At 44.1% G+C, this 19136-nt stretch overlaps 1 protein-coding gene across 2 annotated transcripts in view; it reads left to right on the top strand.

Annotated features, from left to right (window-relative positions):
- Positions 1 to 19136, top strand: part of LOC120982828 (gamma-secretase activating protein) — a 146109-nt gene that overhangs the window by 14858 nt on the left and 112115 nt on the right. For both annotated transcript variants that reach the window (XM_040413013.1, XM_040413021.1), the window contains exons 2-3: positions 15785 to 15867; positions 16898 to 16954. In XM_040413013.1, the coding sequence (XP_040268947.1) occupies positions 15785 to 15867; positions 16898 to 16954 (140 nt within the window). The remainder of the gene's footprint in view (positions 1 to 15784; positions 15868 to 16897; positions 16955 to 19136) is intronic.

Raw genomic sequence — 19136 nt, 5'->3', positions numbered from 1 at the left:
GTGAAAAAAAAAAAGTGACAGTTTACACTGATCACTTTTTTTCCTTTCACTAGTGATTGACAGGGGCGATCAAAGGGGTGATCAAAGGGTTAATTGGGGTGCAGGTGGGTGATCTGGGGCTAAGGTGTAGTGTTGGTGCTACTCACAGTTCAGTCTGCTCCTGTGCTGGATCCAACCGACGAAAAGGACCAGCACAGGAGCAGACAAGCCATATAACAGATCATATTTACTAATATGATCTGTTATATGACTTTGGATTGGATTTTTTGAAAATCGCCAGCCTGCCAGCCAATGATCGTTGCTGGCAGGCTGGTGACGAAATACTACTTTTAATTTTGCCGGCCCGCGATGCGCATGCGCGGGTCGGCTTTGAGCGAAATCTCGCGTCTCGCGAGATGACGCGTATATGCGTGACTCTGCGCAGCGCTGCCACCTCCGGAACGCAATCCTGCGTTAGGCGGTCCGGAGGTGGTTAATAGGCGAAAAACACCCTCAATGACTGTCCCCCAACATGTTTCGCCAGCTAACCTGGCGTCTTCAGGGGATCGGACAGTAGACTGCCTAACAAGTGTATTAGCCTAAACAGAAGTGTATTCAGCATAAAGAATAGGGGGGAGTCTGGAGCCAGCGCGCAGCTTCCAGCCCCTTATTGAATTACAGTCCAGATAGTGAACTGAGTAGAAGTTCAATCATTAACAAAAAATAGGCAACACAACTGCTAGTTTTTAAATGGGTAGATTTAATGGTCAGTAATAATGATTCAGCTGTAATAAAAGGTAAGTTTTATGGGAGTGAAAGGCATATGTCAAGATAAGGCAAAAACAGTCGGACTATAGACAAATTATGTGTAGTTGTTGTCATACCTCTGCGCCATGTGGCCATCCTCTCTAATGAATTGTACTAACAGCATTATGTGAGTATTAATCAGTAGTGTTGACGTCAGGCAGGAACACACAGCATTATAAGTCATTAGAATGCCGTGGGTCCATCTCATAGGAGCAGCATTCAGGTTGGGAAATACTTCGGAGACACCGAGTATTTCTCGCACTGAATGGGCTCATGTAAAATTGGCCTATCTCTGGTTTGGAGGACCTGTCCAAGAATATTCTATATCTATCAATCATTATCTGCCATCAGACCTGTCAGAAAAGTGGCTTCCTTGAGGTCTGTGGACTGGATGGTCTGCTTTTCAGTAGAATGAAGGGTATGTGCTAGGGATCGACCGATATTGATTTTTTAGGGCCGATACCGATAATTTGTGAACTTTCAGGCCGATAGCCGATAATTTATACCGATACTCTGGGAATTTTCATTTTTGAGCAAAAAAAAATTCCTACACAAATCTGCTGAAAATTAATATGTTTATTGTTAATGTGTATTTTTTTGTTTATTGTTAATGTGTATTTTTTTATAAATCTTTTTCATTTATACTTAATATTTTTGTGTTTTTTTTTGTTTTTTTTTACTAACTTTTAGCCCCCTTAGGGACTAGAACCCTTGTCCTATTCCCCCTGATAGAGCTCTATCAGGGTGAATAGGAGCTCACACTGACCCTGCTGCTCTGTGCTTTGTGCACACAGCAGCATGGAGCTTACCATGGCAGCCAGGGCTTCAATAGCGTCCTGGCTGCCATGGTAACCGATCGGAGCCCCAGGCTTACACAGCTGGGGCTCCGATCGGAGGAGCAGGGGAGAGGGGATCCTGTGGCCACTGCCACCAATGAGTAATACTGGGGGGGGGGCGATCTGCGCCACCAATGTTTTTACTATTGGCCGGGATTGGGGTGGGGGGCGCGCACTGCGCCACCAATGAAGATAAGTCTCTCAATCATTCATATACAAGATGGGGGGAGCTGGCTGCAGAATCACATAGCCGGCTCCCGACCTCTATGAGCGTGGGCTGCGATCCGCGGCACCTGAGGAGTTAACTACCGCGGATCGCAGCTGCCGTTCATAGAGGTTGGGAGCCGGCTATGTGATTCTGCAGCCAGCTCCCGCCTCCTGTATATGAATTAATGAAAGACTTCTCTTCATTGGTGGCGCAGCGGCCACAGCCCCGCCCCTCCTCTTGTCTCCTCTTCTGTCATTGGCGGCATCGGCAGCACAGGGGGAGGAGACACTGCTTCCTTCTCCCCTGTGCTGCGGAGGGAACACAGAGAGCGCTGAGAGCAGCTCGTTCTGTGTTCCCAATACGTTATCGGTATATCGGCCAAATAGATGCCGATACCGATAACGTTCAAAATCCTCAATATCGGCCGATAATATCGGCCAAACCGATAATCGGTCGATCCCTAGTATGTGCTGGAGTCCTAGGTGCTGACCCTCCCTTTTATATATCGGGGCAGATTACCAAACTAAATGCATTCTACTATAATGTGCGCCAAAAAACTGGTGTGCATGATTTTTCCCAAAACGTATGTTCTTTTACTGCTTTCCTGAAATCGCAGGCTGAAGAATGGGCAGCTTCTTCCCACACCACGAGGATAGGCAGAATATACTCCACTTGCTGCACTGGGTTGCCTCCTCTGTGATAGAACCACTGGGGGAGATTTATCACACTGGTGTAAAGTAGAGCTGGCTTACGTTGCCCATAGCAACCAATCAGATTCCACCTTTCATTTTTTATAGCTCCTTTGGAAAATGAAAGGTGGAATCTGATAGGTTGCTATGGGCAACTAAGCCAGCTCTACTTTACACCAGTGTGATACATTTTGTCCACTTTGCCTGGCACCTGTAGTTCCACACAACTGGCTCGATCAGGAGCCTTCTCTTGTACACTGGAACTTAATGGTAAAGAAACCTAGTGCGGCACCTCCAATCATAACATCTAGACCAAACCTTTTTTATTGTACTCAACAACAAAAAATAAGATGTACATCTGGGTTATTGTTCCATGCAGCACGCCAATGCAATCCCCTGACTCTGGGTTTCATCTACTTCTGGCTTCATCAGTATGCAGTAGCATGTATAAGTTTTCCTCCGTAGTGTTAGGGCATATGCACACGACCACTGTTTTAGTCCGCATCCGATCTGCATTTAGTCCGCTGCGGGTCGGATGTGGACTTATGCACTTCAATGGAGCTGTAAAAGATACGAACAGCAGACATATGTCTGTTCCGCGGCCCTGCAAAAAAATAGAACATGTCCTATAGTTGTCCGTAATATGGACAAAGATAGGACAGTTCTGTAATGGGCCAGTCTGCGGTTGTGTGCATGAGCCCTTAATGCTATTTACCTCTTGTGTCTTTTAATACGCAAGCAGTTTGTGGTATTTCAGATCCTGCCAAAATTTTTACCAACTAAAAGCCATATCATAGCATAAAATGTATGGTAATGCTGGTAGTCTGAATATGCCAATCCACTTAAACAGAATTTCAGATGATTAAAAAGTAGTCTTTTACTAACCGCAAAACCCCTCAGTCCATGTACTGAATAGTCTGCTCTGTCTTTGTGAACAATGCCCTCTTTGTCTTCTAATTACACATAGAATCATCTCAGCTTTGCATTGATTTTTATTTTTTTAAGTTGTCTTATGTAATTGGGCCTTGAAAATATTTGACTTTATAATGGACAGTTGCCAGACATAAATCTCAGCTCTTCATTCCTTCAGCCAAAGCAAATATGCAGCTCGGCGCCCGTCTATCCCACACCAACATTTCCCTCAAGCCATACCAAAGTTCACCAACTTTTTTTTTTCCTTCAGCAAAATGCACCAAGGTCATCCCAGTGGCTGATACCTTTGGTGCCTCTTGGACTGTGGCTGTCTAATTTCTACCACCTATTAGCTTAGTTTATGTTGAAAATCTGTCCCAATGCGCCCAGGATTCTGTCCACCAAATTTTTTTACCAACTGTGGGTTGGTCTAATAATTTAGTGCCCGAACTGTGGATTTCAGCTTCAAGAAGGTATCTAAAAATTAGACAAATGTTGGCCACACACACATTCTAGTGTAAAACCAGGAAATGCCAAGGATGTCGGCAAAAGTAATTTTTTTTTTACCACAACTGCATAATTGTCTAAAATGAAGTGCGCCTGGATTTGGGCACAAAAGTGGCATACTTATGATAGTAAATATGGACTACTGTGTGTGTGTGTGTGTGTGTGTGTGTGTGTGTGTATAGGTGTACGTATATCCAGTGTTTATTTATTTCAATATATACATTGAATATAGTATCTTTATACATCCACATTATAACATGGGGGTTTGCACTCACTTACACAGCCATAGACACAGGTTCAGAGGAAGGTGAGTTTGGAGGCAGCTGTAGCATTCAAGACGGGGCAAAGACGTATAGGCAGAAAAATCTGTGTGATGTTAAGTACTCAAGTGTCATAGGAGTTTCAGAAAATGATAGGGCAGATCTATCAAAACTGCTGCAAAGGAAAACAGTTTTAGGCTACTTTCACTTCTGCGGCAGCTGTTCCAGCAGAGAAGTGCCTGACGGAATTCTCCAAACCCGGCACTGCCGCATGCAAACAGAATGCCTACTGGTCCCATTAAGTATAATGGGGTCTGGCGGAGATCTGGCCGCACTGCATGCTTTCATTTGTGTCTTGCCAATTCTCGGCGTTTTTGCCGGATCTCTGGGCCGCAGATGTGAAAGTAGCGTTAGTTGCATATAGCAACGAATCAGATTCCACCTTTCATTTTCCAAAATAGCTCTGAAAAATGAAAAGTGGAATCTGATTTAAGCCAATTTTCCTTTGCACCAGCATTGATAAATTAGCCACTATACTCACAAGTTTTTATAGCGGATTTACAAATGCATTTCTGCTTTTCTCTGGTTAGTTGATCTGTAAATCACGTAATGAAGGGGCCCTGTGCTCTGAAAGCTTGCAAATAAAATGTTTCTGGTTAGCCAATAAAGGTTTGACTCCTACAACACTTTTGTCCTTTTTAACATAAAAGTATTTAAAGGCTATGTATGCCTTTGGGGGTATTTTTATGATGATGATGATGATGATTACTATTATTATTATTATTATTACATTCTCCCCATTTTGAGCTAAAAGTAATCTTTTAAAATGGTCTTTATTTTATAAATATGGCATCCTTTTTCTGTACAGATCTGACATGCTATAGTAGCATACTTTGTATTTTCTGTGTTTTTCATCTGACCAGGAGCAGACGGACTCCTTATCTTTGCTCTCTGACCTCCTAAACACTCATTATGGCTCAGTTCTTATCTTACTGATAAGAATGTGGCTTAAACAAGTGTTTGACCTCTCTGTAAATTAGAGATAAGGTTTATTAGATAACCAGCACAAAGTGAAAGTACCAGTCATGCAGCTAGAAAAACAGTTAACCCTTTGTGACAGGCTCAATATTTTTAATAAAGGACAATTGAAAAAATGATTTTTAGCCAAAAATGAGTAACATGCAATCATAAAAAAATTGCCTTCGAAGGAGTACATGGCATTTAACATCTCTAACACGTTGACAGGAAAGGTACTGGAGGGGGTGTATACCTCACCTAGTCTGCTTAGGGCTCTTTCGCACTTACGTTGTCCGGATCCGTCGTGTACTCCATTTGCCGGAAGTGCCCGCCGGATCCGTAACACCGCAAGTGAACTGAAAGCATTTGAAGACTGATCCGTCTTCAAAATGCGTTCAGTGTTACTATGGCAGCCAGGACGCTATTAAAGTCCTGGTTGCCGTAGTAGTGGGGAGCGGGGGAGCAGTATACTTACCATCCGTGCGGCTCCCGGGGCGCTCCAGAATTACATCAGAGCGCCCCATGCGCATGGATGACGTGATCCATGCGATCACGTCATCCATGCGCGTGGGGCGCCCTGACATCACTCTGAAGCGCCCCGGGAGCCGTACGGACGGTAAGTATACTGCTCCCCACTACACTTTACCATGGCAAACAGGACTTTAGCGTCCTGGCAGCCATGGTAACCATTCAGAAAAAGCTAAACGTCGGATCCAGTAATGCGCCGAAACGACGTTTAGCTTAAGGCCGGATCCGGATTAATGCCTTTTAATGGGCCTTAATTCCGGTTCCGGCCTTGCGGCAAGTGTTCAGGATTTTTGGCCGGAGCAAAAAGCGCAGCATGCTGCAGTATTTTCTCCAGCCAAAAAACTTTCCGCTCCTGAACTGAAGACATCCTGATGCATCCCGAACGGATTTATCTCCATTCAGAATGCATTGGGATAATCCTGATCAGGATTTTCCCCGACGACGGAACTCTATGCCGGAAAAGAACAACGCAAGTGTGAAAGAGCCCTTAGACTATAAATAAATAATAAAAGAATCTGGGAAACCTGGGTTGTCTCAGCGATTTGCTGAGGTCTTTTCTAAATCTGTTTACAGGGCTGGATTTGTTATGGAATGGTAGGTAGGATTGGTAGTGGGGCCTGCCATTTACTTCTTCCTCCAGTACCAGCTCCTGGGGTTCATTACTGCGGAATAAATACATTTGAAGGCTTAGTAGGGGGTTATTTATCAAGGAACTTGCTACTATTTTAGCCTTAAAAATAGTCGCAAGCCTCCTATTTCGCCAGCTGTGTGACAATATTACGTTTTCGACAGTTGGGCGGGAGAGGGGAGTGTCAGGGGGCCGGGAAACAGGTGTACATGTTGGTGAAAAATGGTTGGAGTTAGTTTTTCTACTAGGTGCAAACGCCTTGTCATAAATTAATGTAAACCTCCGGCTGCAAAAGGGGAAACAAAGACAGACGTTTTGACTTTGTAAATGTTCCCCAGTGAGTGTCAGGGCCTGAGAAGCTGCGAATGCTTGCTCTGAGAAGCCTGATCTCCTGTCTATACTGAAGTCTGTGTTTAGTTTGCGCCCAGCTCACGGGTATTTTTTTTGCTACTTCATGTGAATTGTTGAAAGTGACTGCTCAATTTTCATGCCACTGTGTTGTTCTGAACCAAATAAACCTAATTTGGACTTTTAAACCGCTGAAGCCTCCGGATTCTGTCATTGCCAACCCTGTCCACACATACAAATCCCGACAGTTTCAAGAGCAGGGAGGAAGACAGCAGTGATGTGAGGCTGCAGCAGGAACGTAATAGTGTAGTAGACATCAGGAGAAATGCCATGAAGGGTGACCGGGACCTGATTCTTTCAGTCTGTGTGCGCGCTATCTGCTTAAGAAATATAATGATACAGCAGCTGACCTATACACTTACAGATCATAGACCTGTTAGGCCTCTTTCACACTTGCGTTGTCCGGATCCGTCGTGTACTCCACTTGCCGGATTTACACGCCGGATCCGGAAAAACGCAAGTGTACTGAAAGCATTTGAAGACTGAGCCGTCTTCAAATTGCGTTCAGTGTTACTATGGCAGCCAGGACGCTATTAAAGTCCTGGTTGCCATAGTAGTAGTGGGGAGCGGGGGAGCAGTATACTTACAGTCCGTGCGGCTCCCGGGGCGCTCCAGAATGACGTCAGAGCGCCCCATGCACATGGATGACGTGATCCATGCGCTTGGGGCGCCCTGACGTCACTCTGGAGCGCCCGGGGAGCCGCACAGACGGTAAGTATGCTGCTCCCCACTACACTTACCATGGCTGCCAGGACTTTAGCATCCCGGCAGCCATGGTAACCATTCAGAAAAAGCTAAATGTCGGGTCCGGCAATGCGCCGAAACGACGTTTAGCTTAAGGCCGGATCCGGATCAATGCCTTTCAATGGGTATTAATTCCGGATCCGGCCTTGTGGCAAGTCTTCAGGATTTTTGGCCGGAGCAAAAAGCGCAGCATGCTGCGGTATTTTCTCCGGCCAAAAACCGTTCCGTTCCGGAACTGAAGACATCCTGATGCATCCTGAACGGATTTCTCTCCATTCAGAATGCATTAGGATAAAACTGATCAGGATTCTTCCGGCATAGAGCCCCGACGACGGAACTCTATGCCGGAAGAAAAGAACGCAGGTGTGAAAGAGCCCTAAGGGTACTTTCACACTAGGGTTTTTTCTTTTCCGGCACAGAGTTCCGTTAAAAGGGCTCCATGCCGGAAATGAACTGATCAGTTTTATCCCCATGCATTCTGAATGGAGAGCAATACGTTCAGGATGTCTTCAGTTCAGTCTTTTTGACTGATCAGGCAAAAGATAAAACCGCAGCATACTACGGTTTTATCTCCGGCCAAAAAAACTGAAGACTTTCCTGAATGCCAGATCCGGCATTTTTTTTTTTTCCATAGGAATGTATTAGTGCTGGATCCCACATTCAAAATACCGGAATGCCGGATCAGTCCTTCCAGTCTGCGCATGCGCAGACCCAAAAAAAGGTGAAAGAAATAAATGCCGGATCTGTTTTGCCGGATGACACCGGAAAGACGGATCCGGCATTTCAATGCATTTTTCTGACTAATCAGGCATTTTTAAGACTGTTCAGGATCTTACAAATGCCATCAGTTGGCATATGTTTTGCCGGATCACTCTGCCGCAAGTGTGAAAGTAGCTTAAGTGATCCTCACAACTGCCCATCAATAGATTTTTTTTTTTTTAAACTAAGTCACACTATTTGATCAAGCTGGCACCACCGCTCCCCTCCTTTACACCACTCGGGGTACATGCTCTGCTTGCATCCCCCTAGCTACACCCTTGGATCTTGGTGAAAGTGCCTGCAGTATATAGACGTGCATATCCTACAATGCATACCCTGACTGGCAGCAAGGACTGTGTGTTTTAGTTTCTGACTTGTGTTTTCTATATTTTTGTATCTATGGCACAAAATCTCTGCCACATTTTGCATGAGGGGCACATGAGTCAAAAAATCATTTCTAGTGACACAAAATCAAATCTCTATCGACTCATTGAGAGTTCACACCACATGTTTGGCTTTTGTGTCAGCAGAGAATAGTAGAAGTGAAAAATAAAAGCATTATTCAGGACGGAGGTCTGTTCAAGTAAATGAGTCGGGGAAATAGAAAGTTTGGGAGCTGGAGGTGGCAAAAACTCAAGCCTCATTCACATTTTGTGTGGATCGGATGCGAACCTAATCATTTCAACTGGGCCGCAAAAAATGTGAACAGCACACCATATGTCCGCTGCGCATATGTCTGTTTGGCGGACGAGAATAGGCATTGTTGCAATGTGTCTGCAAAAAATAGAATTCACACGGACGTCATCTGTGTTTTGCAGACCGCAAAAGACATACAGTTGTGTAAATGCACCCTAAGGTTATATTTAAACGACCATATCAGTTTTGTGGGCCTTGTGCATCCTGCACTTTTGGAGGGCCCCATTGAAAAAAAATTCCTGCTGTCCGCAAAACAGACAAGAATAGGGCATGTTCTATAATTTACCACTCCGCCACACAGAGGTGGAAAGCCCACACATGACAGCCTTATGCTGTCTACATGTTTTGCAGCCCCATAGAATAGAAAAAAGTGGGGGTCGGAAGCAGATTGAAATTATCGCCATGTGAAGGCACCCTAAGGAGGAGCTCCTATGTAGGGCTGCAGTGAACTATTATTTCAGTAATCCAGTATTCTATCGATTATTTTTACGATTATCTGAGTATTCTTCTAAGAAAAAATTTATTAATAGACTGTTTTCCTTTATAAAAATTTATCAGACCCCCTGCTATCAGTCCCCAACACCCTTCGTTCCCCCCTGTGTGAACAGCTCAAGTGCTCCAGTGCCATCAGCTCCGTTCCCCCCTTCTAGTGCCATCAGCCGCTCCCCCCCCCCCCCCCCCGTTGTGAAATATCATCTCCCATTTCCCCCCCCCCCCCCTGCTCCTCCTGACACCCGGAGTACACTGTGTCATTGGTTGCTATGACGCTGTGTACTTCGGGCGCCCGGCCTTAGTCGCACCAACTTGCCTTTCCAGCAGGTGCGCCGCCGACACTCCATCTTTCCGCGCTGCTCTGCGTCTGACGTCACACAGTGAGTCAGATCACTGTGTGCGTGGGACCATGGATGTTCTGTGGAGTGTCCCGAGGCCCCCCTGCTGGAAAGGTGAGTATTGTGGGCCAGCCGGAGACCACGGAGCGGGAGTAATAGCAAGTGCTTCACTCCTGCACCGTGGTCACGTGACACAAACGAATCTTCGATGCAAAAAATTTGCATTGATGATGATTTTTATTTTTTTGTTTCAGCCCTACTCCTATGTATTGATGGAGTTAAGTAGAGAGAAATGCCTGTATTATCCCTATTATTAAGATTCTGTTTTCCTTAGTTTTATGCCCTTTGGTCGCACACTTCTACTTACCCAGCAGAGATGAGATGGTTGTGATTTGTATTTTTTTTTTGTAAAGGTTACGGTTTCTTGAAAACATTCCTGTGTAATAACACAGATTGACCTTATCACGCATACTCCATGTTTGTTCAATTACTGTTGGCCATAGTCCTGCAAACATAGAAAGTATGAAGAGAAATAACTTCTGCAAATGGGAAATTCCACTCCGTGGTGTGAAAGGGTTTTCTGTTCTCAATTCTCTCTACATCATCACGTGAGTCACGCTCATTTCCCCTTTATAGTCCTGTCATTGACATACCTATTTTCTTAGTACCATTTAGGCTATATTCAGCTAATGGAGACACAACACTGTGCCAGATCTGTCATAGATCACATACAACGGCCCCGCCATGCATCCTATTGACTTATAATGCATTAAATCGTGGTTTCAGCCATTTTTGAGGGAAGTACAAGTGTTTTCAAATCTGCTGGTACTGCCAACTGAGCATCTGTCCATAATTGGAAGACACATGGATATGTCACCTATAGGCATCCATGAGGGGTGTAGCTACCATGGAAGCAGGGGTAGTGGCTGCTATGGGCCTGGACTCAGGAAGGGGCCCAGGAGGAGGACAAATGGATTTATTTTCCCCTACGCCATGACAGCACCCTTCAGAGACCACCTCCATCCAGGACAGGAAACAGGAACTTTCATGGGAGGGCTCTTAAGGATAGGCATTGCCCCTGTAGCACCAGTTCCTTTTTCCTGTCCTATGGATAGGACCTATAGTGGAGATCTAAGGATTAGGCTGCAGGAGCCCCGCATGTGTTTCAGGTTAAGGGGTTACCTGGTGCGGTGTAAGAGTCCATGTCGAGTCGGCGTTCCTGGGAAGTAATGCCGGCACCCCGGACCCTCCTGGCGTTGTTTTGGGAGGCCCGGGGCCTAGTCCCCGCTGGATGCCCCTCTTCCTCTCACCCCTCAGGCGATAGTCTGTAACCTGGTGGCTAGAGCCTTCAAATCTGACTCGGGACTTTCCATGGGTTCTACAGGAACAAGGAACCATAACCACCGATGCCGGTCCGACTGGGTGGGGGGTTCTGCAAGGCATATGGAGACCAACAGAAAGCCAGGATTCCCAAAATGTGAGGGAATTAAGAGCTGTTCTGCTACCCTTAAGAGCTTTCCTGCCCAAATTGCAGGTAATAGGAGTAAAAATATTCTCCAACTCTACAGTGCTATCCTACCTAAACAGACAAGGAGGGACAAGATCAGAACGTTTTATGTCCTTAACCACAGAAATTTTCTCACTAATCATTCCTTATATTCCTGATCAAGGCAGTGCATCTAAAAGGAACAGAAAACAAGGTGGCGGATTACCTAAGCAGAAACCATTTGGATCAGGGAGAATGGTGTTTGAATCAAGAGGTCTTCAATCAGATAGTTTAGCTTTGAGGTCGTCCTCAGGTAGACCTTTTCGCAACCAAGCAAATCAAAAAATGCAGTCTTTTTTTTTTTTTTTTTTTCCTAAATCCAAGAGACTTTCCGTTAGGGATAGACTCCTTCTCCTTTCTTTTGCTGGATCAGCTTCTGTATGCCTTTCCTCTTCTAAGACTTCTGAGAGTATTGCAGAAGCTGAGGCTGGAACAGACCAAGCTCGTTCTAATTGCACCTTTCTGGCCGAGAAGAACCTGGTTCTCTTGGCTGAGGAAACTGTCACTGTCAGATCCATGGATTCTTCTGGACAGGCAGCATCTGTTATTTCAGGGGCCTGTCTTTTATCCGGAGTTAAAGAACCTTCATCTGGCAGCCTGGTATTTGAAGGGGTAATCTTAGAGCGTAGGAGTCTATCCAAAGAGGTTATTTCTATCCAAAGAGGTAATCAAATGTGACCACAACATTTTTGCAGTCCGGAAGCGTAAGTCGCACGCTTCCGATCCGGTAAGTGTTCCCTGACTGAGAACGGGGAACCTGTTACATTACTGAAATAGCCCGAAGCCTCAAGCAGGCTTCGGTGCCTATTTCAGGAATATACCGATACAGGCTACTAGGTGGCAGAATTGTATTGGTATAGTGCAAATGAAGTGTTCAATGATGTCTATATAGCCATCAATGAACGCAATGGGCAATCTAATGATTGCCAGTTATTGTCACCCAAGGTGACTTAAAAAAACAAAAAAAAAAGTTAAAAGTTAAAATCACACCCTTTCCTTAAAAATACTTAACCCATAAAAAATATAAACATCATGGGCATCGCCGCGTGCGAAAATGCCCATACAATTAAAATAGAACAACATTAATGGCATTCGGCAAATGGTGTAGCAGGGAAAAAAATAAACTGCCAATTTGCTATTTTTTGTCACTTCAACTACACAATATTTATTATAAAAAGTGATCAAAAAGTCGCACACACTTCAAATTGGTATCACTGAAAAGAACAGATTGTCCTGCAAAAAATGAGCCCTCACACAGCCCCATACACATAACTACAAAAAAGTTATAGGGGTTAGAATGTGGTTATAAAAATTCCTCAAAGGTTTTACATTTTTCAGTATTACAGAAAAAATATACAAGTGTGGTATTGTTGTAACCGTAATGACCTGGAGAATAAAGATAACAGGTCAATTTTACTGCATAGTGTACAGTGAAAAAACTAAAAACCTTTATCAGGATTGCGTTTTTTCCCAATTCTACCCCATTTGGAACTTGTCCCGCAAAAAATAAACCCTCATAAGGCTATGTGAATTGAAAAATAAGTAAAGTTAGGACTATGGGAAGGCAGGGAGTGAAAAACGAAAACGCAAAAATGGAAAATCCCCCGATCCTTAAAGGGCTTCTGTCACCCCCCATTGTGCAATTTTCATTAGCCGACATTAGCTATTTGCTAATGTCAGCTGAGTGCAATCATACATGTCCTACCTTTTGTTTGTGGCTTATTTCTTGTAACAATCATACTTTTTTATCATATGCAAATTTCTTCACTACCAGCAAGTTGGGCGTGTACTTGCTGGTAGCTGCTGCTTCTAGACACGCCCCATCTCCTCTTGATAGACAGGGCCAGCGAGCGCTCTCTTCCTCCCGTTGGCCCCGTCTGCTGCTGGATTCCTGCGCCGTAACGTTCCTCGATCGGCGCAGGCGTACTGAGTGGAGGACGCGCGCTTAGCAGCTCCTTCCTCAGTGCGCCTGCGCCGATTACGTCACACTACACCTGGAAGAGAAGACTGCCGGCATCAGCAATAATCTGCAGTCTTCTCTTCCGGGTGTGGTGTGACGTAATCGGCGCAGGCGCACTGAGGAAGGAGCTGGCAAGCGCGCGTCCTTCACTCAGTACGCCTGCGCCGATCGAGGAACGTTACGTTGCAGGGGCAGGAATCCAGCAGCAGATGGGGCCAACGGGAGGAGGAGAGCGCTCGCTGGTCCTGTCTATCAAGAGGAGATGGGCCATGTCTAGAAGCGCAGATGCGGCGGCTACCAGCAAGTGCACGCCCAACTTGCCGGTAGTGAAGAAATTTGCATATGATAAAAGTATGATTTTTACAAGAAATAAGCCACAGACAAAAGGTAGGACATGTATGATTGCACTCAGCCCCCTGCCACCCCCCCTTCTCCCCCAAGCTAATTTCTATTCTAGTTGTCTCTCAAGGGTGCTGTCATAGACGTAGGGGAAATTCAGGATTACTTACCGGTAATAATTTTTCCATGAGCCCATGACGGCACCCAGGATTTATTCCCACCCTATGTTTCAGTTTCATATGCATGAAATACTTATGTAAATAAATATTATATATAAAAAAAAGTACAACGTTGCTGGGGAATTAAAGTTTGGGGTCTTCACCCTTTCACGTCAATCTGGAAGTGCTGCCTCGTTCTTTGGAAATATATATATATTAAACAAGGAATGTGGGCAGCACCACTATCTTAATAGTATGGACGGAGTGCCAGCGGCTGAGTCGGCGATCCACCTCCAAATAATGTAGAATAAATGAAATCCGCAGCACATCCAAGTAGTGAAGAAGTAAAAGAAGCTTTAATCACCAAGCATGCGACGTTTCAATCCTCTCAATGGGAAAGGATTGAAACGTCGCATGCTTGGTGATTAAAGCTTCTTTTACTTCTTCACTACTTGGATGTGCTGCGGATTTCATTTAATATCTCTCTATCTCTCTATCTCTCTATCTCTCTATCTCTCTATCTCTCTATCTCTCTATCTCTCTATCTCTCTCTATCTCTCTATCTCTCTATCTCTCTATCTCTCTATCTCTCTATCTCTCTCTATCTCTCTCTATCTCTATCTCTATCTCTCTCTATCTCTCTCTATCTCTATCTCTATCTCTCTCTATCTCTCTCTATCTCTCTCTATCTCTCTCTATCTCTCTCTATCTCTCTCTATCTCTCTCTATCTCTCTCTATCTCTCTCTATCTCTCTCTATCTCTCTCTATCTCTCTCTATCTCTCTCTATCTCTCTCTATCTCTCTCTATCTCTCTCTATCTCTCTCTATCTCTCTATCTCTCTCTATCTCTCTCTATCTCTCTCTATCTCTCTCTATCTCTCTCTATCTCTCTCTATCTCTCTCTATCTCTCTCTATCTCTCTCTATCTCTCTCTATCTCTCTCTATCTCTCTCTATCTCTCTCTATCTCTCTCTATCTCTCTCTATCTCTCTCTATCTCTCTCTATCTCTCTCTATCTCTCTCTATCTCTCTCTATCTCTCTCTCTCTCTCTCTATCTCTCTCTCTCTCTCTCTATCTCTCTCTATCTCTCTCTATCTCTCTCTATCTCTCTCTATCTCTCTCTATCTCTCTCTATCTCTCTCTATCTCTCTCTATCTCTCTCTATCTCTCTCTATCTCTCTCTATCTCTCTCTATCTCTCTCTATCTCTCTCTATCTCTCTCTATCTCTCTCTATCTCTCTCTATCTCTCTCTATCTCTCTCTATCTCTCTCTATCTCTCTCTATCTCTCTCAAAAAGTGTGTTTAGGACAAGTTCTCGCAATTAACTGGTGCTACAGGGGCAGAGCCCCTCCTTAAGAGCTCTCTGCGAAAGTTCCTGTTTCCTGTCCTGGATGGAGGCAGTTTCTCAAGGGTGCTGTCATGGGCTCATGGGAAAAACGATTGCTGGTAAGTAATCCTGAATTTCTGGGCCCAGGGAGCAGTGAGTATGGTGCTCCTAATTCTAGCACTGGTATTACTCACCGCTCCCTGGTCTTCTTCTCCGGGCAGCTGCGCTGCACTAAGTTCTGGCAGTGCACAGCTTCAGGACTGGATGTAGTGTGTGTGTGTGTGTGTGTGTGTGTGAGAGAGCACACGATGACCTGACGCTATCTGACATCAGATCACAGTGTAGTGCGTGCCAAGAAGTAGGGCTGCGCATAAACCGGAGGCGCCCACAGGAGGAGAAGAGAGGTGAGTTTTTTTGGGAACCAAGGGGGGCCCTATTTAAAAATTTGCTGTGGGGCCCAGTCAGTTCAAGTTACGCTACTGACATCCATGATGCTTATTAATGAAAAGCTCTAGTTTATGCTGAGTACTATCCATGTCTGATAGATGCAAAGAACATTAATGAGCCATTTTCTGTTAGAATGTGTTTTATCCGTGAAAATGACCACTCCATACTTATTAATTCAAAATTTTACCATTTTCAGTTTCTGATACCTTAGAGAAGACCTCAAGAACGTTAAGGATAATTAATGTAGAGAGAGGTGGGAACGTCTTGTATACTTGGAAGGTATTTTTCAGTCATTTTGTATTCTTTTTTTTTTTTTTTCTTTATGCATACACAACGATATATCGTGTACACCAAAATGTTATTACCCCTTCCCGGTGTCGGGCCTTTAAAGATGGCACCTGCTATGGAGGGGAGGGAGCATCATAGCCGCCGTGTGCCTGATTTTTTTTTTTTTTTTTTATACAGCAGACACTCACAGCTAATGTCTGTGATCGGCAGTAATGCCAACCACGGACATTTAACCCTTCAGTTGCCGAGGTGATATGTTACCAGATTGGAGTCGGGAAGTAATTGTTCCCATAAAATGAGGAAAATTTGGCTTCTACCTCAGTTTTTTTTTTTTTTCCTTTCTGGATGAACTTGCAGGATAACCAGCTGAACTGGACGAATGGATATAATATATATTTTTTTTTTTTTGCCTTATAAACAATTGGGTCCATTTATCAAACTGGTGTAAAGTAGAACTAGCTTAGTTGCCCATACCAACCAATCAGATTCCACCTTTTATTTTTGACAGATCCTTTGGAAAATGAAAGGTGGAATCTGGTTGGTTGCTGTGGGCAACTAAGCCAGTTCTACTTTACACCGGTTTGATAAATGACCCCAAATGTTATTATGTAATATCTAGCTGCACTGATTTTTGTTCTTCAGAAAAAATGCTGAGAATAAGATGCCTTTTATGGAAAACTAACTGTGTGCAGCCACCCCTAAAGAGTGATTTTGGTCAAAATTCACTTAGGGTCTGAGGGGCTGGTGCCTTCGGTGTTCTTTTAATCCCTGTAATAGACCAGCTCCTTAGGATCTGGACTAGGTATCACACATTGGGGGAAATGTATCATAGACCAGCGTTTTATTTCTGTCTATGATACCCCCTGCCCTGCTGTGCGCCTAAACAGAAATCTAAACAGACAGTCTTCATTTATGCCATAAAACTGGTGTAAATGAAGATAAATGTGCCAGGTTAACTGTATTTAATTATTTGAAGGTAATGTGCTATATAAAGGGAAGTAAAACGTTGACTTTTTTGCAGGGAGTAGAGGGTTTCACAAATGTCGGCCTATATGATGCTCTTGCCAAACAAAATGAGGTAAGACTTTAAACCCAAAGCTATGTGTTGCATGGTCTTCCAAATCTGCTTGTTGATTTTGTATTTTGGTAATACCTGCTACATTCAACCATGTTGTGACACCAAAATCTATTCTAGTGTAAAGTAAATACACTCCTCAACAGTGAAATTGCAATACCAAGAAGGACCAGCTGTAAGGTTAAGCAAATCAAGGAAGTAGCAGGTCTCACTAATATCTGCAGGTTAACACTTTCAAGCACCTAGCGCCAATCTGTGGCGTGTGGGAGGGGCATAAAAGCCAGATGGAAAGCAATGTTTTTTTAGCCACATGAAACTTCAAAAATGGATAAAGTTTTGCAGGATGATGCCCTCTGTTCACCCACGTGCCAGTTATCGCCACTTGTCACCAACTGATAGGGACAGAATACTTTAACTGAGACACCTTGCTTTATCCGGCGGATTGCTATGTGCCTATGCTGACATATCGGCACTATTCAACATTGCCTATCCCAATTGTTGGGAGAACAAGAAACTGGAATGACAGCAAGAGGTGCACAGAGGAGAGCCTCTACATGGACGGATTAAAAGAGTGGTTTGTAATTATCCATTCTGTAATGCAAGTGACATTGGACTTCACATCGCAAGACTTGGGAGGCAGTGTCGACAGAAACCATCAGAAGCGGTCTGTCAACAAGCCAGACATTCATCTTACAGGTGTTCCATTGACCTCAGACAAACACTCTGAAAGGCCATCGTGGTGCATACCAAGACGACAGTGGAGGCTGTAATGAAGGTCCTCAGCGATGATTCTGCATTTGTTTCGGATGCAATTCTTGTCGGAGATAGTAGTGGTCTAGAGACCACGTGGGTAATGCAGCGAAGAGGCCTTTACAAGGGAGATTTACAGTGCTAGTCCTGGGATTATGGTGTGGGGTGGCATAATGTATTGTAGCTGGACCCCTCTTGTTTTCATTTCAGGTACACTAACAGTTCTGCATTATATTGATTTGGTTGTGGAACCAGTGCCACAGCCTTTTCTCCAAAGTGTTCCAGGAGCTGTTTTTTAACAAGACAATGCTAAGCTGCATGTTGGTTGGGCCACTGTGAGCAGCCTATGTGGCCTAAACATGCTACCATGCCCTGCACCGTCTTTGGACTTGTCTCCCATAGAGCACATCTAGGACATCATTGGTTGGCATTTGCAAAGGGAGCTGCAAGCAGCGGATCTTGATACATGTTTCTGTGTCCAAGTGCATTCGGCGTGGCAGAACATTTCACAGGCAACCATTAAAGGCTATGGACACCTTTTGGGGCATTTTTGATTTTATTATTGCATTGTACTCATTTCAGCTAAAAATCATTATTTTAATTGGTCTTCAAAAATATGGCGTCCTTTTTTTCTGCACAGAGCTGGTATGCTCTAGTAGCACCCTTTTGAATTTTCTGTCTTTACCGTCAGACCAGGAGCAGACAGACTCCTCATCTCTGCTCTGTGCCCCTATAAACATAAATTATAGCTCAGTTCTTATCTTACTGATAAGAATGTGGCTTAAATAAGTTTTTATGACCTCTCCGTAATTTAGAGATAAGGTTTATTAGACGACCGCCACAAAGTGAAAGTACCAGTCACACAGCTAGAAAAACGATTAACCCTTTGTGACAGAATAGCTGAATATTTTTAATAAAGGCCAATTGAAAAAATGATTTTTAGCCAAAAATGAGTAGCATACAATCATTAAAAAAAAATTGCCTCCAAAGGTTTACATAGCCTTTAATAACCACATTGATAGCATGTCAAGGAGTGTAAGTATGTGCATTTCTGAGTAGGGCACTCATACTTGATACAGAATAAATCAAGATCTTTTTAATATTTTGTTAACATTTGTTTGATTTGCAGATCATTAGCAAGTCTATTGATCCAGCAAGTTCCATAATTCCACAACTATTTGCAATTTCAGTGTTGAGGAGTGTAGTTTCCTGTTGAGTGATATTTAACATCTTGAGTATACTCCTTTTTAGGTTAAACACGATGGGAGATTTATCAAAACTGGAGTAAGGCCCCTTTCACACGGGCGAGTATTCCACGCGGATGCGATGCGTGAGGTGATCGCATTGCACCCGCACTGAATACCGACCCATTCTATGGGGCTGTTCACATGAGCGGTGATTTTCACGCATCACTTGTGCGTGAAAATCGCAGCAT

This window comes from Bufo bufo, chromosome 1, assembly GCF_905171765.1.
Source record: "Bufo bufo chromosome 1, aBufBuf1.1, whole genome shotgun sequence".
NCBI classification, from domain to species: domain Eukaryota; kingdom Metazoa; phylum Chordata; class Amphibia; order Anura; family Bufonidae; genus Bufo; species Bufo bufo.
This window is presented reverse-complemented; position numbering and strand designations above follow the sequence as displayed.